This window comes from Ctenocephalides felis, unplaced genomic scaffold (genome assembly GCF_003426905.1).
Source record: "Ctenocephalides felis isolate EL2017-DRISC unplaced genomic scaffold, ASM342690v1 CF-g0.4_SCAFFOLD_03572, whole genome shotgun sequence".
Taxonomy (NCBI): Eukaryota; Metazoa; Arthropoda; class Insecta; order Siphonaptera; family Pulicidae; genus Ctenocephalides; species Ctenocephalides felis.
The window spans coordinates 10,684,384-10,708,320 of record NW_020539726.1 but is presented as its reverse complement, the minus strand read 5'-3'; the positions used below and the strand labels follow the sequence as shown (position 1 = coordinate 10,708,320).

The following is a 23,937-nucleotide window of genomic DNA, read 5'->3' as shown; positions in this document are numbered from 1 at the left end:
TCGAGAAGGTGCATAACTAATGTTTTCTTGGCTTTAAATAAAATAGAATTCTGCTAATATTACTTGTTGTATAATATGGAAATTTATTTTCTAACGGCATTGTACCCATATTGAAATTCATAGAAAAAAATCAAAATTCTTCTTGGTACGTGCCTTGGCAAATTCGATTTTTTTTAGAATTTTTACAATGTTGCTCGCAAGCGGCATTCGTTCGTTAAGGGTTAAATTATCAATGAATTATTGAACCCTGACATTTAGACCTCACGAACATGAATTAAAATTAACGCATATTGATTTGTTTTGTTCCTTATTTTGTTTTTTATTTTCTTTTAAAATATAAGTAAATTATTAATACAAGTATATTGAATCAATTTAATATTTTTTAACCCTTATCCAATCACTTCCAATCACGTGGCATGACAACAGTACTTTGTCGCTGCGGTCGTGTCACCTAAAAAAAAATTAGGTGCGCAACTAAGTTCTCCCCGTTTTTTTTTCGATAAAACTATAACTTTATTATAAAAAAAACTCTTATATCTGAATCGTTCAAAGTATTGCTCATCACTAGACAACTTTTGCCCATCTTTCTGGCAGAGCTCGAATACTTTGAAGCCAGAAATGTTCGTCTTTTGAGGCTATCCACGAATCAAGCCACTTTCTGATGTCTTCATATGAGTTGAACTGCTGATCAGACAGACCGTGTGCCATCGAACGGAACAAGTAAAAATCGGACCCACAATATCTGGGGAATATAGCGGGTAGGGTAGGACTTGCCATTTGAGCGTCCCCAAGTAGCCCAAGTAGGTTTTAACAGAATTGGCAAAGTGAGGTCGAGCGCTGTCATGCAGTAAAATCACTTTTGCGTGCCTCTGCTCGTATTGTGGCCGTTTTCGCGCAGTGCTCGAAATCAATCGCCAGAAGTTTGTCGTCTCTTTGGCCAGAATCCTCTTCAAGCAAGACCTCCAATTTAGCGTCTTCGAAGGTTTTGGGCCTTCCTTTACGAGGACGGTAGTCAACATCAAAATCACCGTTTTTGAAGCAACGAAACCAATCACGAAATGTTGTTTCGCTCAGCGCAGCATTTTCGTGCACTTTTTGGAGCGCTCGATGAGATTGAGCTGCCGTTTTTTTATAATGGAAGAAGGAAATCAACACTTCCCGCAAATGACGATTGTTTGGCACAAAATTAGACATTTTCTCTTAACCAGAAGTATATAATGCGAAAACGAAATCACTCATGTGTCGCAGCAGTTTGTTTACCATATGTCTAAGCTTGGTTCGTGACAAAATCGTTGGATATGTCAAAATCGACCAACCCTTACTGCTAGAGTCGTGTACTATTGAACAGCGAGAACTTAATTGCGCGCCTAATACAATTAAATTTTCGATGGAAAGTGGTTAAAAAATAAATGTTACATATGTAAAAAAGTATCTAATACATTACTTTTCCAATATTTTCAATATTTACCGAGACCAGCTACGATCTAGCGGGAATCGCGTATTGAAAAGCTGGCGACCGATAAGAGTTGAACACTTAAAGAAATTTTTGAAAATTAAAGTGTTAATTTATTTAATTTTTTTTTTTAAAAAACTAGTTGGGCGCATGGCATCGTGCCTTAAGGCAAATTGCTGGTACTTCCCGTACCAAAAAAAATTATTTTTTAAAAAGATTAACATTTTTGAAAAAATTTTACTTTGAAAAAATTAGATTTTTGAGATACTATAAATTTTTGCCAAAAATTTACTTTTTTTTGAAAAAACAAATGACTTTTTGAAAAAAAATGTTTTCTTTATTTTGAAAATTCTGAACTTTTTTCCAAAGCAATCGTACTGCTTTAGTAGAGACAAGATATCGAAGCGCGTAAGCGCCGCGTCGCCATCTAACGGATAAACATTGGTACGGAACCCATAGGAATGCAAACTAATTTTATACTTATTGTTAAAATCTTTATAAAATATCTGATAATTTGATGTGCATATGTCTAATGATCATTTTTTCTGATACCAGATGGCATTTTTTTACTATTTTTACTAGATCTCCGAAACCTCTAGACCTGCCTTCATGAAAATTTGATCAGTTCTTCATCTTGTCAATACAAGTAAAATGTTTTTTGAAATATTAAAATCGGGCGCTCCGTTCTCTTAAAAACAGAGTTACCGTTTTTGGCACTAACACGTCTCCTTATCAACAGCAGTAGAATGTTTTTTTGAATAATTGAAATCGGTTGAACCGTGTTACCGAAATCGTCGACGAAAATTTGTATCCGCACACACACACATACATCCATTTTTTCTAAGTTATGCTAAAATATTCAGAAAACTCTGAAACGTAAAGATATATAAAAATTTTCATGTTCGATTTTTCTGCGATTATTATAACTTACCCTACGGGAAGTTATTGATTGACGAAAGGAAGACAACAGACATCTAGTCAGATTGTGTTTAATTATCTGATTTGTCTTTTATTCTAATAAATTATTATTATTCAAAAGTAAATCCCTTAAATCTTTATTTAAAGGGTACGTATCGCTTATCATGCGAGCACGTTTTGCGCTCTCTACGCCGTGGTCGTGAGACACTCCTCACGTTACTCGAAGCATTTGTGTATGATCCACTCGTAGACTGGACAACTGGAGGAACAACAGCTGGTGGTGCTGGTGGTGGAGGAGCGATAGCAGTCACTGGAACAGGAGGTAGAGCAGCAAGACGACGTATGGAGAGAGAAGTGACCAGGGACATGTTGGCTGTTAGATTTTCGGAGATCAGACCGGAATGGAAAAGCAACAAGTAATTTCATTATTTTGTATTATTTGGCATAAGACCCACGAAAATTAGTTTTGATCAAATTATTTTTATTAATTGCAGGGAGGACATTATTAACCAATTAACGGCATTATCGGCTATAGCAGAACGTTTGACAAATGAATCGTGTCAGCGTGACCAGAGTTTAGAGCGAAAGAATGCGCTTTTCAGATCTATGACTTTGGCGAATGATGCACTATGCGATCCTGGACATAGGCTGAGACAACTGGGTCATCGTAGATTGACATGCCAAAGACAAAAGGAAGCGCATGAACTAACCAAACGATCAATATGTAAGTTTAGATTTATCAAGCTCATAGTAAGTGATTTCATTTCAAAAGCGGTTAAAAGAAAAGATAAAAGTTGTAAAAAGAGATCATTTAAATAGAACGAGATGTAATATTATTATTTTGTTTATATTATAATCGGTTTTCTTTAGTGAAACAAAATCTTGGTTTTTCATATATTCCACACAAATAAGATCATTTGAGGAATGAAGCCATAAAGAAAAAAAATTGCTATAAACGATGCATTAGCATTCAACTTGATTTTTATTTAATTGGGGATATATGCATATATCCTTAGGTGTTATAAATATAACATATTTATTGAGAATTTACTATTTACTAAATTTATTTAAATATGATTGTTTTTTCTATAGATGAACGCAAAGAAGAATGTGAAAGACAAATGTTAGCACACGCTAATGCGTTAGAAGCAGTTAAAGCAACACAATTAGGAAATTGGGTTGTTGAACTAAACTCTATGACGACGTTAGGAATAAATGAATTGAACAATTCTGACAACCAAAATACTCAGGTATTTCACATACAAAAATGATAAATTATTTCATGATAATCAGAATATGATTTAATTTTAAAATAATGATTTATGATTAATTTATATTATATTTAAATTTATTATAGGTACTTTGTTTTGACATAGTGCGCGAATTTTTGCATAGCGCTGGACAGACAGCTATGACTAGCCAGTGCGATGAAAATGAAAATGAACTTCTTGGTCTTGCGCGACAACAAGCTACTTTAACCAGAGTTTGTATGGAGCTACTTGGAAGGTAAATACTAACAAAATAAAATGTTATTTTATTTCAAGTATCACCTGATAATACCAGACTTTTTTGCTTTATACAATGATACAATGATACATAGTAACTCTTAATTTATAAATTGGTATCTATATTTTCTAGATTAATTTATTAGATAGTATAAGGCTTTATAGCATTTTTAGTTACATTTTTTTATTACGGCTCTTAAATATATGATAAAGTATAGTTTTGAAAAAAAATTAGTATATGACACTAATTGTTTCTATCGATACTGTATGAGGTCTGAAATTCAACACTTGTTCAAAACATAGACTTATATTTTTTATTGATTTTTTTTTAAATCAAATACAGTGAGGCAGTTGAGCCGATTATTCTTATATTGTTTCTCGCATAAAGCGCCGCTTATGCCAGTTCCAACACTATGAAACATATTGTACCTATTCCACTTTCTTGCATAAGGCGCGTTTCTGTTCTTGCCTCTAAAAAATAGTCTCTAACAATGGCGTTTTACTGTTTTTTTTTTGGTTTCTTTTTAATTAGAATATATATTTCCTATATCTCAGTCAGGCAAAGCGTCAGCTATGAGAGATCATTCATACTTTGCCATATGATTCATTTTCTTCAATCATTCATTTAATTATTCAATCATAGGTGTATTTAACTTTAACATGAAGGGAAGTTCATGTTTCCATAAAAAAAATCCGATTCGCTAATTTTATGTTTTCTCGACGTTTCAAGACATTCTGAATCGAATGAGACCAAATTTGGGAAAAAAATGTGTGTGTGTGTGTGTGAACAAATACGATTGAACCAATTTCAAAAATTTAAAAGCCATTCGATGTATCTCGATGAGGACTAGCGGTTATCAATTTTGTGCGACGATCGACCAAGCCGTTTCTTGCTAAATACATAGCAGAAAAGTGAAAAACAAATCACAAGTTTTAGCCCGCAATTCTGAATCGATTTTGAAAATTCTAAAACCGTTCGAAAGATATTGGTTAGAAATCGTGCTGATTAGTTTTTGGTAAAGATCGGCCTAGCTGTTTTCTTGTAATAAGGTGGTATTTTTTATGGCCCTACGGAAACTCTTTTAACTCTAAAAATTCGTCAAAGTTTGCAAAAATTATTATCGTTTTTTTGGCATTTGTCAAAATTAGAAATTTCATCGACGTTTGCTCAAAAACGACTGAACATCAGATTTCAGAAATTTAAAAGCCATTTGATGTATCTCGATGAGGATTATCGTTTCTCAGTTTTGTGCGGCGATCGGCCGAGCCGTTTCTTTGTAATTTGGAAAAAAGTGTTACCGAATCGATTTTAAAAAATCAAAAACTGTTCGAAAGATATTAGTTGGGAATGATACTGATTAGGTTTTGGTGAAAATCTACCGAGCCGTTGTCTTGTAATTAACAATTGAAAAAAAAATTATCCGATTTTATTTTGGCGATAAATATTATGGTCTTATAGAACTTACTGAAATATTACAGCCTTACAAGTAGTTTAATTTTAAAAATTTATCAAAGTTTGAGAAAATGTGTAGTTTTTTTTAACGTTTGTTAAAATTATTAGTTAGTTAAAATTATTATTAGACGATTTACTTGGTATATCGATAGAATACTTGGTCTTAATGAACATACTAAAACATTAAATACCTATGGAAACTGGTTCGATTATGAAAATTATTGATTTTTGAAAATTTCCTTTCAGAAAATACTCCGATTTAACGTGTTCGTTCTTTTTCAATTATGTGTTATAAAGCCACTCGGAATTCAAAGGCAAAATACCAATACCAACTAGTTTGTTCTTGTTTGCTTAAAATTGACTATGTGAAAAACTTAAATATATTTATTTAAATGTTCACAACGGGGTGGCTTTTGTACAAAAAGAAGTTCTAGTATGTGTAAATATTACATTTCAATATTTTCAGGTATGGTACCATTGTATCACTATATCCTGTGACAAATCTGACTCGCCATCGCACAGCGCGATATTCCCATTGGGCCAACATGCTCCTGGTTGGAGAATCACCTCAAGTTTGTCGCGAAGTAGTTGCACAATTTCAAACCGAGTTTGGACCACCATTGCCTGGAGCCGAACAACAACATATAGTCGCCTACTCATTTAGATTACAGAACACTCTTGCTGAAGCAAATATACGTCTACAAAATGCTTGTGAAAGATTGCAGCAAATGGAGGCCGATAATAATATGACTGGTAAACCAACACCAAAATATGAAGAGATGTAAGTTCTTTTATTATTATAAATACTTTAAAATTTCTAGAATATTGTGCATATCATCAGAATTATATACATTACTTGTGTGAAATTTATGTGATTTAAAAAAAAACATTGAAATTTACATTATATTTTATTCATTATTTATAGTTATCTGGAAGCACGTAATAACATTAACCATTTCCTGCGAGTTCAAGATAAAACCGCTGCAAGATCATTAGAATCTATAGTGGTTTCCACATTAAGTACCCTAAATCAACAGTATATAATGTTAGAAACGGCCGCATCGGCTGCCGGCGAATGTCTGGTAGATTTAAATACAAGAGAGGGCGATTGGTTCCTGGACGGTTTAAGAATGACATCAGCTTTGATAGCTGAAATGGTTAGTGTCATATCAACAGTTGGAAATTCGGATGACGTTCAAGGTAAGAATGGACAGAGAATTCGTATATTTGTTATCGACTGCCTTGATGAATTTGATGCAAATAGTTTTTTTTATTCAATTTTATTTGTTGTATATATGCATATATATATATATATATATATATATATATATATTTATTATATATATTGAATTATTTTGCAGGAGAAGAATACATTGTTTTATCACTGGGTGCTTTACGATCAACAGATGCATTATACCAGAGCTTACATGATATCAATAAAAATTTCCAAAATATTCTTCTCCCAGAGATTCTTAAAGGTGTTCAATCAGAAGATCCATCAGTTTTAACCATAATGTCTACATTGAAAGACATTGTTGCAGAAATTGGAATTCCAGTGCCTGAATTGTTGAAACAGTTAGAAATGCACTTGCGATTCATCATCATGGAAATGGATGTGAGTAAACAACCCCATTGTAGAAATTTTTTATTTACATACATTTTAATGTTGATGCTACTTAATGTAGATTAACTTAACTTTATTTAATATAATTAGTAACTTTTAATATTTCTGCTCCAAAAACATAGTCAATTTATATATTTTCTCAGAATTTGTGATAAAAATTAAAATCTATTTTATATTTTCAGTCTCCTCACACAGCATTACATTCAATTGTATTAGATATACGTCAGAAATTTGAAGCTTTACTCAATAGTTGTGGAAATTCAGAAATAAGTTCTGATGTAGCCACAGACAAAATTTCAACAAATTGCAATTTAGATCATGGACATATGCTTCTCATTGGTTTTTGGGGCATGTGTGACAAATTGCAAAGGCAGCATGACGAATTGTATAGAATTTTACAACAATTGACTGTCGGTACGTTACCATCTTGGAGAAAAATTGACCAGATAAGAGATGCTAAAAATATGGCTGTAAGTTTTCTATTATATTTTTTTTATTTCAAATTCATTTTAAATAATAAAAACTTTCAATAAATAATAATAAGAATTTCAAGGTTTCATAAATCTTTGATTTATTCAAAATACTTTGATCTTGGAGTTTTTAAATTTTGTTTATTATTATTATTGGCATGGCATTAGGTTTACTATTTACCAGCAATTAATCTTATGGGTCTTTACTTTCCTTATTTTTTTGATTATTACTCGATTACCTATAAATTTATTAGTGTTAAAATACACTGATTAAAATTACTTACTTAGTGTATATATTGAATTGATTAAAACAGCCAATGCGTCGAAAGTAAAAAAATATCTTTATAGAAATTTCAATGTAGAAATTCTTATTTTTATTTTTTATTCAATTCAATATGTTTCAATGTTGTAGAAAAAATCCTCAAATATATATATATATATATATATATATATATATATATATATATATATATATATATATATATATATATATATATATATATATATATATATATATATATATATATATATATATATATATATATAATAGGCAAAATATTCAAAAATTTAATGAATTTTGTTCATAGGCTCAAGTTTTAAATGAATCAACTCGTGGAGTTCTAAAGGACATATTTTTTGTAAAATCTCTTCAGATGATATTGGAAGTATTTAATTTAACAATGCAAGGAGCCAAGTAAGATTTAATTTGGTAATAAGTAAAGGAATTTTAACATTTGTAAACATTATGTTTTATTATTGTTTTTAGGGTTTTTAAAGGATTGGTGCCAACATTGCATAATATGATGATTAATCAGCCAAATATACTTTTGGTTTTGGATGATGAAAAATTAATGAGGCCTGTCAGGAGGTTTACAGCTGATTATGCTTCGAGACAACTATTGGGTGTCATGCCTCACACACTTGCCCTCACAATGTGCTTTATTATGCAATATAGATTAGGTGTTAATGTTGGAGTTGAAGTTGAATTAAAGGTACTACTTTATATTTCTACATTCAGAAAAAGTAAATTTGATGAAAATTTTACCACTTGTTCATAATTCTCTTGCTATGTTGTACTTAGGATGTAGGTGCTGAAAGCAAAGTTCCTCTGGATGATATTTGTAGGAAGGCCATAGATACTGGTCTTCGTAATTGCCTTTACACTGCTAGTGATTTATCACAGGCAAGCTCACTATGCAGTGCTTTGGAACATGCTTGGAAAAGACGGGAAACAAACAATGTACTACATTCAAATGTTACCGCACATCGGAGAGAGGTAAAGATACATTAAATGTGATAACATTGCCAATTTAGATTTTGTGCTGAGTTATTTTCAATATTAATGGATGTGAAAAGTTGATATCTATAAAAGAATTTTATTGAATTATTTTTTCATAGGTTGAAAGATTACAAGTCCAAGTAACAGCTTATCACTGGCTGCATGAGGATATTTTAATTTCAAACAGTATTTCAGCTCAAATATCACCACCACCTATTATAAGAGCTGGTTTCATGTTAGAACTGAGAAAAGCTTCACAGGTGAGTTACGTGAAATTAAGTAAAATTTTAGCTTTGATATTTTGTAAAAGATATTTAATGAGTATTTTTATATAATTATCTTACAATCTTGTTTTGAACTTTATATTACCAATATATGTTCTTTTACATTATATAGATAATAATATTTTATTTGCCATTTTGGGTGTATAATATTTCAACATTAACTGAGTTAGTTTTTTTATAGTGTTACTGAAAAATTGAAATATCATTGATCTATGTTCACAAAGTTATTTTTATGGTCTCCTCTGTATGTACTCCTCTATGTACACAATATATTTTTGTGAATTTTTATTTTAGTTTATTTAGTTTCATTTTCTTATTAACTTTTTATATTTTTATTTAACTTGCAGTTATTGATTGCTATACAACAACGGATCACGGAATGTCATGCTACTCAAAATTCTCTCGTGCAAAGTGCTGAACAGAGACTAAAGTGGGCTGCAGGTGCAAACCCTGCATTAGCTGAAGTAACGTCGGCATTTGAAACTGCTATCAAAAATAGGGATAAAGAATTGCAGCAATTACAGCATACTGCAGGAGAAGTGGCCAAAACTTGCAACGCCATATTGCATCATGAAGCTATGAGAACTAGAACATCAGAGAGTGCAACTAATGATCAGGCTTTTCTGGATATGGTATCTCAGTGGGAGAAAAGTTGTGAGTAAATAATTAAACTATTTAATTTTGTCTATTAACATAAAATATAAAAAAATTAGAAAGAAATTCTTTTGGTCACTACAAATGACTTTGGGATGAAAAATTATTATATTATTATATTTGGTGATGAACAATTTTCTCCATCGTTTTTGCAAAAAATTCTTTTGGTAAAATTTAGGTTTTTTATTTTTAGGACCATTGACAACTAGCCTATTAATTGGTTTTTTGATTTATCGGGTGTCGAATCGAACTTTTTAATGCATATTATACCGATTAACTATCTTAAAATAGTTTTTTCTGATACTTATGATATATGTATATATATATATATATATATATATATATATATAATTTAATTATTTAATAGTTAGTATTTAGTTAAAATCGATTTATTAAAATATAATTTTGAATATTATACAACTGTGCCACATTTGGGAAACGCTTGAAAAATATGTTTATTTCACAAATGAATTCAGGTACATTACAAGAAGGGTGCAAGAATGCAATATCACCATTAGAAGACTGTTTATTTGAGATGTTGGATCCAGAAGGATGTGTTGATGATCAATATTTATCAAATGTTGGAGCTCTCCTAAAAAATATGATCAATGAAATTGATGACGAAATTGAAACACAACAAAATAGCTTGACTGAAGCAGAAGAACTTTTGCAAGACATAGTGAACAAATTACGATCTCATATGTCACAACACAATCAATTGACATCTGACATCAGAGCACTTCTGAAAAATATGCTAAAATCAGATGGGGACAAAGTTACAGGGCTTCGAGATTATTTATCAAGATACAAGAGATTTTTGGAAGTAATTTCAGCAATTTCCAGCGCTATGTATGACAAAGAGAACATTTTGAATTCGATTTACGCTGTGAAAGGACAAGTTCAAGAAGCACAAGAATTAATCGGAGGTGTGTTTGATGATATATTTTTGTTTGAGGCTGATAATGGAAAAAATAATAATAAAAGGCCTCCATTGTTGAGGCAAAGTAGTGTGCAGTCAATTAATGGAACTAAGGAAAAATCACCTAGATGTAAGTATTTGTTTGTCGTTTTATTGAGCATGGTAACTATATGAGTCCTCATACATTTCCAAACCATCCTACCTGCTCCTGAATCCAAGATTATCCTGGTATGTTAACTTAATATTTTTAAATGTGTATTTTATTCAATAATTAAGAGGTGACACAACCGTAAAAAAAATAACTTTATGTGGCCTAAATGTAACTTTCAACTTTTTAGAAAATGAGGAAAATTTTTCATACCTAAAAGTATGAAATTGCAAACTCTCCTACAAACGCATCGTATTTAATTTTTGAAGTATGATTTTTCAAAATGGCAAGTAGCTATCGCAAATTTCATTATTTTGATTCGATTTTGTTACGTGTATTTTTAAAATAAGATTTTGAATGGAATGACATAGGATTTTCGATATGTTAATTTAATCATTATTTATTAAGAAATGATTACCTTTTTTTCAAATTTTTGCTAATCATATAAAAATCAATATATTTAAAATCTTCTATGTTTTTTTCTAGCAATAAGCATATACACTGAATTTTTAACTTCCCGAAAGAAAAGTTTGTTTTCATCAAAAAATCCGATTCTGAATCGAATGAGACCAAATTTGGAAAACGTATGTGTGTGTGTGTGTGTGTGAACAGATTTTTACCCTAAATCGACCCTTTCTCAAAAACGCCTGAACCGATTTCGAAAATTTAGAAGTCATTCGATGTATCTTAATGAGGACTTTAGTTTCTCAGTTTTGTGCGATGATCGGTATAAAGTAAAAATAAAAATGTACACGTTTTAGCCAAAAATTATGAATCGATTTTAAAAATTCGAAAAATATTCAAAAGATATCATTTGGGAATCGTGCTGATTAGTGATAAGTCGAAATTTGAATTGCACAAGTTTAAAAGCCAATGGAATAAATTCGATAAGGTCGAGCCGCGATTATGTTTGCGAGAAGATCGGCCCAGCCATTATTTTTGGAATTAGCGGAAAAATAAGTAAACATAACTTCTTTAGTTGTGTAAAAATATATTACCATTAATTTAAATCGTTAAATAATATCAAAGTGTAGTTGAAAATCTTATTTAAATATCTAAATCTCAATATCGATTGATTAAGTCAATTATTACACATTTTGGGAAGTTCATGCAATTTGCCTTAAGACAAAATGCCCCCTTTCAACTAGATTTTTTTTGTTGCTATATTAAAATTTGTAGCGGCTACCGACACAGAGCACCTCAAATTTAATATATATTTTTACTATATAACTAATAAGATTTATTATCTTTTTTGTCCAAAAAAGTGACAAATACATGTTTTTGTTGGCTGATACAGCTGTGTACCGCTTAAGAAACAATTCAATATAATAATTATATAAGATCAAAACTTTTATCATCAATGCTTTGATCCTTTTGCATAGTTTAAATACTAAATAGGTACCATCAATGATTTACAGCTCTGCTACTATACCTAATCATAACAAATATGGGATTGATTGATTGGTTGATTAACTGATTTAATTTTACATAAAAAGTTAGTCTAAAATATTTTGTACTTCTTGTATGGTTTAACTTCTCAATAAATTAGTTTTTTTCTCAAAATACATAAAACACCGAAAATTATTTTAATTAATTAATTATTTCGAATATTCTAATCACTTCAGAAAGTTTATTATTGTTTATATATTATGGTTTTTGACAAATATATTTAATTTAATTAATTTGAGATAAGAATGCTAGTGCATCTGCTGTTCGTATATAATGTTTGTAATAATTATTTTTCAGTGCCCGAAATGGAACAAAAACGCAACGCGTACGCTGTATCGGTGTGGCGACGCGTGCGCCTGAAATTAGAAGGCCGCGATCCTGATCCCATGTGGCGCTGCACTCCTGCAGAGCAGGTGGACTTTATTATTCGAGAGGCCACTAATGCAGACAACCTGGCACTTCTCTATGAAGGCTGGACTCCATGGGTGTGAACTGAAGATAAATATAGAGCGAAATATCACTCAACGCGAATTAACTTATCGATTTTCGTAAACCGCTACATCATTTTGATTTGAAACGGCTACGAAAATAACAGCTAAACAGGCGACGGGTCATCCAAAGACCGACGTCGTATTTAGCTCATTTACGATTACCGGAGCAGTATAAGACAAAATTGTATCTAATGTGTTGTTGTATGTCAAAATTTTTGAAGTGAATGTCAATAAGATCTTCACGTCGCGCGTCTTACATCCGATGGATATAATGAAACAAGTCGACAATGCTGCTTTTGAATCAATTCATAATTCTTTGCTATTTCATAAATTAATGAGATTTTAAAAATTCGATCAATGGCAAAGAGAAAATTTAGGATTTAAACGATGATGAAACACAACATGTATCGTGCTGACATCTTGATTTGAGATTATATTAAGGAGTACTATATGAATGAATAACTTCAATTTTATAGATCTGCTTCATTACTAGTTAGATCTATATTCTCTACTAAAAACTTTAGTTATTGGTTCAACTTCTTCCTGTTTCACTTTTATATTTAGGATTAAATGTTGTCAAAATTTTCAAAAACAAACATTTTTCGGCGAAAATTTAATTGATGTTATTATATTTGAGATAAGAGCAACAATTTTTTAAATTATTAAATTCGGAAAATCATTTTCATTAAAATTTATAAGTGGTTTGAATTAAGTTCTAGGAGGAACAGTTCTTTTATGTTATCATCATGATATTGTTGTGCAATTTCATTCTATGAAAATTAGAATTTCTTAATGCTAAAATTTTAAGCTAAAAGAGCTTTTGTTTTGGGGGGGTATAGCCTTTATACTTTAGTATTGTATAAAAATCTATTATTTTAATTTTACTATGTTCTAAATTTAATTTTATTATTTGGATTTAAATAAATAAATGCAAATTAATTTATAATAACCAAGTACCAAAATATACGTTTTATTACTTTATTTTATCAATATAACATTATAGTCAATAAAATTTAATAAACAATTTTTGCAATTAATAACAAATATGGTGATATCATCTTTATATAATTTTTTATTTATAAATAACTACGAATATGAAATCTTCAATTGAGATTTATGATTTTTTCTCTATATATAAATCATAAAATCGGGCTTTTTCATAATATTTAAGTATGTATTCTATACTTTAATATTATATAAGTGTTTTACAAAGCAGTTCTTTCTTTGAATATTCCAATGCTAGACTCCTTCATACAAAATATCTTATAACTTTAAAATAAATATAAAAAATACCTTTATTTTAAAGTTCTTGACGTATATTTCTGTCGAATATAATGCTATTACGTTTCATAATTTTCTCTAATTTTGATCACATATAGTAAGCCTTTTATTTGAACATAGTGTTTATAATAAATTGTGAAAAAAGTGTGAAGAATATGGTAGCCTACAATTCACATGACGTTGTTTTCAGAACGTGCCTCGAAAGCAAGCGCATATGTGAATATTATGTCTTCAAATGTATTAGTGGGTGTTCACAACACTATTATATCAATTGTTCATGAATTGATAGAACGGTACATATGATGGTTACTTGACAGTAAAAATTAAGTTCAAATAATATCAGTCCATTATTTATTATCTTGTTTTGCCATTAGTTCATCTATCTGTACCTTATACATATCCTTAACATCTTGTAAATCTAACATCAGCTCTTGATTTTCTTCCATTTTCTCACCATACATTTGCAACAAGGCATCATACTGCCTTTGAAGTTGAGCCATCTGTTCTGCTATTTCTGCATTTTCTTCCAGCCTCTCCATATTCCTGTCTAATTCTACAGTGAGTTTGGCCATTTCAGCAGATAAACAATCTCTTTCTGAAGTAAGTCTTGTTATTTCATGGTTTAATTGTTGAATTTCTCCGTCGCGCTGTTTGACTAGGGATTGTAAGGATTCAAGTACTTGGGTAGAATGGCCTGCACGGTAGACATCGTACATGGAACCAGCACCTCCGTCGGCCAGACTCGAGTTGCAGTCCGCTGAATCATCCTTTTTCAAAGGAAAAAAAACATTTAAATTTGCATCACCATTTTATTAATCAAAGTATATCATATTTACCAAATGCCACAATGCACTGTGGGCAGATCCTGAGCCACTCATTCTTCCTAAACTTAAGGTTGGTGATGACTCTCTTGATTGTTTTAACTGACTAAGATCCTGCATAGGTGTGCTCGAGCTGAATGTCACCATTGAAGATTGAGTTTTTTCTTTGTTCAGCATTTCTTGAAGATTATTTACTTTTCGTTTTTCAGATTCACAATTTGCTCTCTCAATTGATAATTGATTCTGTGTATAAGATAACTGATTCGAAAGTTCAGTAATACGGTCATGAAGGACTTTTAATTGAGTTGATTCTTCAGTTTGATTCCTGAAAAAAAACATTACAACTATTTAAATAAATTTTATGATACTGATTCAATGTATAGTATCTAATGTATACTATAAAAGATTTGATCAGTGATTTTAATGCAATCGAAAAAAAAAAATATTGAAATAACATTCCAGTTTTAAATAAGATGAGGATATTGCAATTCTTGCTAATAAGAACTAAATGAACAATCTAATTAAATTAATTTGAGGTCAAAAACCAAGACATTATAATTCAAATATAATTAATGTCGTTCAATTTATGAAATGGTGAATTTACTTTTCAGTCTCCTGCTTAACTTCTTCTAATTTAGTTCTTGCAGATTCCAATTCCAAAGTTAGTTTATTTTCATTCTCCATAGATTTGTTCAATTTCTCATTCAGATCATTAATTTTTATTCGCAACTGTGCTATTTCTTCTTTGGTGGTTTTTTCATTTTCTCTCATTATTTTTAAGGCATTTTGCGAATCCTCTGAAATGTCAGTGAACATTAGAACAGATCATATAGATATAGAATATACGTATTTTACCTAATTTTTCCACTAATATGCTTTCTTGTTTTTCCCAGGCCTTACTTCTTTTTGCAGATGTTTCTTGCATCATTTCAAGTTGTCTCAAGAGAGGTTTTGTGGTTTCAATTCCACTTTCAGCTAAAAATATCAACTAGATGTTTAATTTCATTCAAATATTATAGAAACAATATCAAATTAATAAAACAAGCATTAATTTCGAAAAGTGTGAAGGGCATAATAATTGAATTAAAATAAATATTTAAATACTTTGAGTAAATATAGAACAAAAGATATATTTTCGACAGTTAATTGCGATTAAATGGTTTATGAGATTATCACATAAAGTGAGTTGTGTGAAAAATGTTGTGTGATATTTTTAAAACTTTAAATTTAGTTTTAAATTATATTAGCATTTTTTAAGTTTTTTATAAAACCTTTCACAAATAACGTTTATCGAATCACAAACACGGGAATTCTTGTTTGAAAATTGTATAAATTTAATATTTTCAAATACTAAGGTAAGTAATAAAGTTTTGACAAACAACATGTTAGTTTCAAAACAAGGGCACTTTCACATAAGATAGAAGGCTGATAATCACTTATAAAATATTTCACGTAGCAAACAAATAAAGGTCATATACTTTTTCAAATTTTGGAAGCAGCCTGTTCAGAGTGATATAAAATATAAAATTAGTGAATAGAGTAAAACGAATTGTATCAATGTAGTTAAAATGTTCAAAGCATTTATAACAATAATAATGAAACCCAGGTGAAGCTGAAGGACTTTCCGAAAAGGCAATAAAATTATTGAACTAGACAACAAAAGAAAGACAAAATAGATTTTAATCAATTAAGTATGAAGAATGATATAATTATGTCTAATAAGATGTTTCAGCCAGATCGGAATTAACCGATGTGTTCAGAGAAAATATAATATTTAGAATATGCCAGTACCATATCTGAGAGCCTTAAAGCCGAAACTCCTCTCGAAATGGCAATAAAAATATTGAACAACAAGGGGAAAAAAGACAAAATTGATTTGATCAATTAAGTAGAACAATATAAAATTTATTAAAATATATACCGAGTTGTTCGGCACGCAGTTCGGCATCTTCCGCGCGCCTTATTAAGGCCTCCTTTTCCAAGCGTGCTCGTTCAGCCCGTTCGCGATGCGAAAGCTCGCTTTGGGTTATTTGTATTCGCAGGTCATCAATTTGGGATAGAAGAAGTGCGTTGTGTTCTTCACACCTACGTTTCTCAGCTTCTAAATTCGTCTGAAAATTACAAAATAAAAGGTATATAAAGGGTTTTGTTTGATCCGATAACGATTTAGTATAAGGCTTTTCACTATTTTCATATATTTCATTTTTTTAACAAAATTTTCGTCGATAACGAATAATTGTCATTGCTTAAATCCAGCCATTTAGTATAAATTGTTTCGAATAGCAAAAAGAGTGCCATTAAGTATATTATACAAAATCTACTATTATTATAATGAACAATGTATAAGTTCTAGAAAACGTAATGGCGACTAAATTGAAGATCGTTATCTTAACAAAGTATTACTACATCTATGAAGTATATGGGTCGTTCTTTTACAAACCGTACACCATCCAGACCTTGAGGTTTCAGAATTGTCTGAACTTTTTTTTACAGATATTATACATGCATTATACATAAAATCATTTGACACGTATTTCAGGATTTCGCTGAAAAAAATTTTTTTACGTAAATATTTACGATTGAAATATGGATTTTTTGCTCAATTTCTGTGAACATCACATGCGGTAAATTAATTATCTGCTGTTGTGCTGATCGAATCAGTATCATTATTTTTTCATTGCACTCATATTGAAGTGAACTTTTTGATTAATTTTAATTTTTGTTTTTGCAATTTTCTTACCAATAACAACGCCTAAATATTTAGGCTCAAAGGTTTTACTCAGCCTTACCTTAACTTGAATCGATCCAAAAAAAACATATTTTTTCTTTTTTTCTCTGCAACAAAATTCTATTTACAATTTGTTGGAAACTTTGTTACATCGAAAGATATTAAATATTTTCAAGCGCGAGCCGCGCTTTTCACCTCAAAGACTTTCGAATGACAATCTTATTGTTTTTCGGTTAAAAAATATTTTATAATTTCGCTTCTGGCGAAAAATGAATATATAGTCGAAAAAAAAATTAGGGGAGAGCGGAGCCAATATCTCAAAAACAAGTAAAGTTAAAAATTTTTTAACTTATATTAACTTTCATTTTCCCAATTTTTGTTATGCAAACAAAAAGCGAAAAAAATTATTAAACAACTTGTTGAGTATTTAATTGGAAAGCCTAAAGCAAATGTTATAAATATTAAAACTTTTCAAGCCAGTTTATAGAATAAGATTTATGCGTCGTTACGAAAAAAGTCATAATTATTTTGTAAAATATCGAACAATTTGGAATGTGACCTGAAAGTTAAACGGGCAAATAGATGGTTAACATAAAGTATTTTATGTACTTCATCTATAAAATATATACACGATATAAATTGTTTTTTAGCTAATATATATTCATATCATGAATCCGCAATAAGATTCATGAGTGTTCAATGGCTAGTAACTTTGTTATGTTAATTACATAGGTGCACAAAAAAGTTGTCTGTATTGAGTATGTTTTCCAATGTAGTTTTTACTGCTGAACACGAAACTAAAGTCAAATGGCAAAAAATTGAAAAAAAAAACAAGATCTCGGATCTAGTAATTCTTCTGCATGATACTTTATCTTATAATTTCTGTCATTTCCTGGTCATTTTCACTTTAAATGACTATTGAGTATTCACTTATTGAATGATCTATTAAGTTTTTTTCGTAGAATACAGCAGCAAATTTGCTCCCAAATGCTCCTGGTTAACCTCTGTTACAGCTATATTCTAAACAAAAACTCAATTGATCATTTAAGTAAAACTCAATAGTCATAAAAGGAGCCAGGAAAGGGACAGAAATTAAAAGATTGTAAGTGTCATGCAGAAGAATTATTAGATCGGAGGTATCGTCGTTTTTTTTTTTCAATCTATTAAATTTTTTGTTACTTGACCCCCAATTTTGACTTTAAATTCGTGTTCAGCGGTAAAAACATTGAAAAATATATGCCGCACGCCTAATACAGAAACTGTTTTTTGTGGACCTGTGTTTGTGTAATACTATAAAATTGATTCGTTTATTCGATTAACAAAAACGAATTTAATCGAAGTTTAAACGTATTCAATCGGAATTTTAATCTTTTCATTTGCCAAGGCTTATTTAAATATAATGTTCTATATAATCCTATATAAATTATAGGATTTAAATTCAAATTAAATATATGTTATCCTACAAGTTGTGCGACCATAATTATTAAATCTATAAAATAAAATATAGTGATAGTGGTGTAAACATTATTAACTTCCCGTAGGGCAAGTTATAGTAATCGCAAAAAAATCGAAAATGAAATTTTTTATATATCTTTACGTTTCAGAAGTTTCTGAATATTTTGGCATACCTTACAATTAGAAAAAATGGATGTATGTGTGTGTGTGCGGATACAAATTTTCGTCGACGATTTTGGGAACACCGATCAACCGATTTGAATAATTTAAAATACATTCGATTCGTATTGATAAGAAGACGTGCTGATTAGTTTTTAGCGAAGGCAGGCCTAGCCGTTCCGAAGATACGGGGCAAAAAGTGCCGAAAATGGTAACTCAGTTTTTAAGAGAACGGAGCGTCCGATTTTAATAATTCAAAAAACATTTTACTTGTATTAACAAGTTGAAGAATTAATGAAATTTTCATGAACGCAGGTCTAGCGGTTTCGGAGATCTAATGAAAAAAGTAAAAAAATGCCATTTGGCGGTCAAAAATGATCATTAGACATACGCACATCAAATTATCAGATATTTTATAGAGATTTTAACAATAAGTATAAATTTTGTTTACATTCCTATCGGTTTCGTACCAATGTTAATCCATTAAACGGCGACGCGGCGCTTACGCGCTTTGACATTTCGTCTCTATGCTGTAGAACGTTTGCATTGAAAAAAAGTTCAGAATTTCCAAAATAGGTCAAAATAAAGAATTATTTTTTTCAAAAAAACTTTTTTTTCGAAAGAAAGTAATTTTTTGTCAAATTTTATAATTTCTCAAAAATCTAATTTTTTCGAATTAAATTTTTTTCAAAAATGTTAATCGTTTTTAAAAAAATAATAATTTTTGGTACGGGAAGTTTCAGCAATTTGCCTTAAGGCACGATGCCATGCGCCCCACTAGTTAGTATTATTTTATCAAAAGTGTAATGCAATTCGGTTAGATACTAATCAATCAAGAAAAAATATTAATTACCAAGGCTTTGTCGCGCCTACTTAATTCACCGGTAGCCCTGCATCGTTCAGATAATTCTTGTCGTGCTGCGTCAAGGGACTTTTTCATTGTTTCTTGCTTCTGCAAGTGGTCCTCCACTTCGCCGCGGTATTGCGCTACGTCACGCACCAGTTTTGCGTTCTCCGAGGTAAGGCGGTCGATAGCGGCGACCTGGTCGCGCTCCATATCATTCTTGGCACTTAGGGACCTTTTCAGTCTTTCGGATTCTTGTGTCAGCGATTCAATTTCATCTCTATAGAAATACATTAATTAATTATTAAATATAATACTATACTGAAAGGCTGCGGTTTCGCAAAATACTTCCTAAAATATCATTATGAATAGAAAAATTAATGACCTTAACGAATAAATAACTCGCTACTTTTTAATATAACACAAAATAATTTTTATATTCATGGGTATTCGAAATTAAAATATTTATAATTTTTTTTATTATATAGTAATTTTACACATGTCCTGAAATGGACAACAAGTACAATTGTAGGATTAATAAAAAAAATATATCTTCTGACTCCAAATCTTCTGACCATTGTCAGAGATTTTAATAATTGACAATCATGTTACATATGATAATGTAACATGAATTTCTTTTTAACTTCCCGTAGGTAAATCGGAAATGAAAATGTTTATATATCTTTACGTTTCAGAGGCTTCTGAACATTTTGGCATACCTTAGAAAAAATAGATGCATATGTGCGTGCGTGTGTGTAGACACAAATTTTCGTAGACGATTTCGGGAACACGATTCAAGCGATTTCAATTATTCAAAAAACATTCGATTGCTGTTGATAAGGAGACGTGCTGATTAGTTTTTGGCAAAAGCAGGTCTAGCTGTTTCGAAGATACGGGGCATAAAGTACCACAAACGGTAACTCAGTTTTTAAGAGAACGGAGCGTCCGATTTTGATAATTCAAAAAACATTTTACTTGTATTGACAAGATGAAGAACTGATTAAATTTTCATGAAGGCAGGTCTAGCGGTTTCGGAGATTTGGCGGTCAACAATAATCATCAGACATATGCACATCAAATTATCAGATATTTTATAGAGATTTTAACAATAAGTATAAAGTTTGTTTACATTCTTATGGGTTCCGTACCAATGTTTATCAGTTAGACGGCGACGCGGCGTTTACGCGCTGCGATATTTCGTCTCTATGCAGTTAAAGCAGTACGATTGCTTTGAAAAAAAGTTTAAAATTTCCAAAATATTTCAAAATAAAGAAAAGATTTTTTTCAAAAAGTTTTTTTTTCTAAAAAAGTAAATTTTTGTCAAAAATTTATGGTTTCTCAAAAATCTAACTTTTTCAAAGCAAATTTTTTTCAAAGATGTTAATCTTTTTTTAAAAAAATAATATTTGGTACGGGAAGTTCCAGCAATTTGCCTTAAGGCCGATGACATGCGCCCCACTAGTGTAACTTAAATAAGAAATTAAATTACTAAACAAAGCCGTTATTTTCAACGTTTTATAGCTCAACTTACCGCTGTTTTTTCATGAAAGCTTCGTTCTCTTTCTCTTTAGCCCTTAACTTTTTAATGATGTTACCATACTGTAGCTGCTGCTTCGATAGTTTTTCACCTTCTTCCCTCAATTCTCTAATAATTTGCTCTTTTTCGCTTATAGTACTTTCGATTTCACTCCTGCTCATCCTCATGGCCGTTTCTTGTTTTACCGTTTCTAGTTGTTTTCTCAAATTATCTTTATCTCGAATCGCTTGTTGAAATTTCTTTTCGAGCGCCGATAGTCTTTGCGTATATTCTTCAGTTACACTACATACATCCATTGCATCTTGTTTATATTTATTGGATTCCAATTGGTTTCTTAGGTCAACGTTAGCTTCCATTAATTCTGCATTTTTGCGACCAATTTCCAAAAGTTTATTTTCACGAGCTTCTAAAAGATCCGTCAATTCTATTATTGTTTTTGCTAATTTATCATGTTCAGAATCTTCACTCATGCTATGACTTGAAGTTTCACTAGGTTCTCTACAATGGCCTCTGGTTTTAGAAATATCTTTTGATACCAAATCGTGTTTTGCAAGTTGATGAGTTATTTTACCTACAGCTGGGCTCAATCTACTCTGAGTACTGCTTGAGTCACCATTTGGGCTTGAAATGATTTCAATATCAGACGACGTTGTTGTTTCCAATTCATCAGCTGAAGTATGTTCTGATGTTTGCTCTGATCCTACTTTAACAATATCACTGCTCTTCTCAGAAGAAATAGGTGAAAATTCTCGATTATTTGATGAAGTTATGGATCTAACATCTTCAAAACTCTGCATGGATTCAGATAAAGTAGACTGATTGCATAATTTTTCAGTCATTGCTTCTTCCAGCATGGACTGGACAACATTTGTTGACTCATCTACTATAATCGTTTTTTCACTTCCTGAACCCTCAGATTCATAACTTGCTCCGATGACTGAGGGAATGAATTCAGATTCTTTCATTTCTAATCTACTAGTATTTAAGTCTTGTTCCAGACATAAATGCAAACCAGTTTTTACAGGGGCTCTGGTAATTGGAACATCAATTGTACGGTCAGATGATGTAGACAATTCACTATGACCAGAATCACCCATCTGCATAAGAAAAGGTCGTAAGGGTTCTAAAACTGTTATAGCTGTATTTTCAGAAACAGAATTGTAAGAAACAGAGTCATCTGCTATACTTAAGTCTTCTTCACAAAGATCATCAGGTATAACTTCTACACTATCAGGAGACGTTTTACAGAATCTATCTTTAGAATCTGTGGGAGTATGTTCACTACTGCTGGGAGTGACAAGTTCAACACTAGTATCTGTAGGGCTTATGAATGGTGATGTATTACCACTATTTGTACACATTGACAATCGGTGACTTTCACTGCCAATGGCTAGGATTTCTACTGATTCAGATGTAGTGCCTATTGGGGCAGAGCTTGGAGATGTTAAATTTGATCCAGGTGTCGTTGGAAGGCTTAAAAGCTCTAAAGATTCTGTACTGTTATTATTGCTTTCATTAGAAATTGTAGACAATCGATTGTGGTTGCTTATTGTGTTGGAATGATCCCTATGTTTAATTTGTTTGTTTTCATTTTCTGAGGAAACTTCTAATGAGCTACCTCTACATGGCTCAGGAGTTTCTTCTATAGACATTTGTACAACTAACTGGCTATTGCCAATTCTGCTAGACACCCCATGTCTATCATCACCTAAATCTGTGTTTAAATTTTTTGTTTCTTTAGGATCAAAAAACGATCCAGTAAATGAGCCCCAAATACTTGTAGAAATACCAGATGATGGACTTTGTAGCTGAGAAGGGCTTTGTGTAATAATGGTCTCACTCATCTTGCTTTGAGATTCTTCAGACTCCAAGTTGCCGTCTATGTCATCATCTTCTTTAATATCTAATGCTTTGTCAATAGTTTTTTGTGCTTCTTTCAAAGCTGATTTTGCGAGATTCGCAATGCCGGTTGTATCAAACCAACTCATTATATATAAATGACATTTGTTTGTTTATATCAGAAATGATAAAAGCAGGAACGTAAAACATTTGGGCTATCAAATAGTAAATCACTCCTTCAGTTGATCACAAACAATTAAATAATTTGACATTTGTTCATAAATTTAAGTATTAAATATGCAAATCATGCATATTAAACATAACTATTTTAAATTAACTAATTTCATAATATGTAATTAACCTCGTTATGAATTTTATGATGAAAAACCTTAGTATTTACCTCCCATTAACATTTTACATTAAACGTCACATCAAATATGTTTACATGATTTATATCAATAATAAAATAGTATAATAATGAGAAACGTATTATTTTTGCATTGAATATTGCTAACCGTGCACTTTGACAACTATTTTGACAGAACTTTGACAACACATCAAGACACGGCCATGTTTGTTGTGGTTTTCATGTGAACGAGTACGATTTGCGATTATTTAACCCTAAT

At 30.9% G+C, this 23,937-nt stretch overlaps 1 protein-coding gene and 1 pseudogene across 1 annotated transcript; one reads left to right on the top strand and one right to left on the bottom strand.

Annotated features, from left to right (window-relative positions):
* The window catches only part of LOC113388061, a 48,000-nt pseudogene extending 34,634 nt beyond the window's left edge, over positions 1–13,366 (top strand).
* A 593-nt stretch (positions 13,367–13,959) lies between these two features.
* LOC113387676 (TATA element modulatory factor-like) lies at positions 13,960–23,549 on the bottom strand. Its single transcript, XM_026625035.1, has 7 exons — positions 21,467–23,549; positions 19,945–20,215; positions 16,671–16,860; positions 15,605–15,724; positions 15,354–15,546; positions 14,765–15,074; positions 13,960–14,695 (listed from the first exon to the last, which is right to left on the bottom strand). The coding sequence occupies exons 1-7, from the start codon at positions 23,458–23,460 to the stop codon at positions 14,276–14,278; spliced, it is 3,498 nt and encodes a 1,165-aa protein (XP_026480820.1). The 5' UTR covers positions 23,461–23,549; the 3' UTR covers positions 13,960–14,275.
* Between the last annotated feature and the right edge of the window lie 388 nt (positions 23,550–23,937).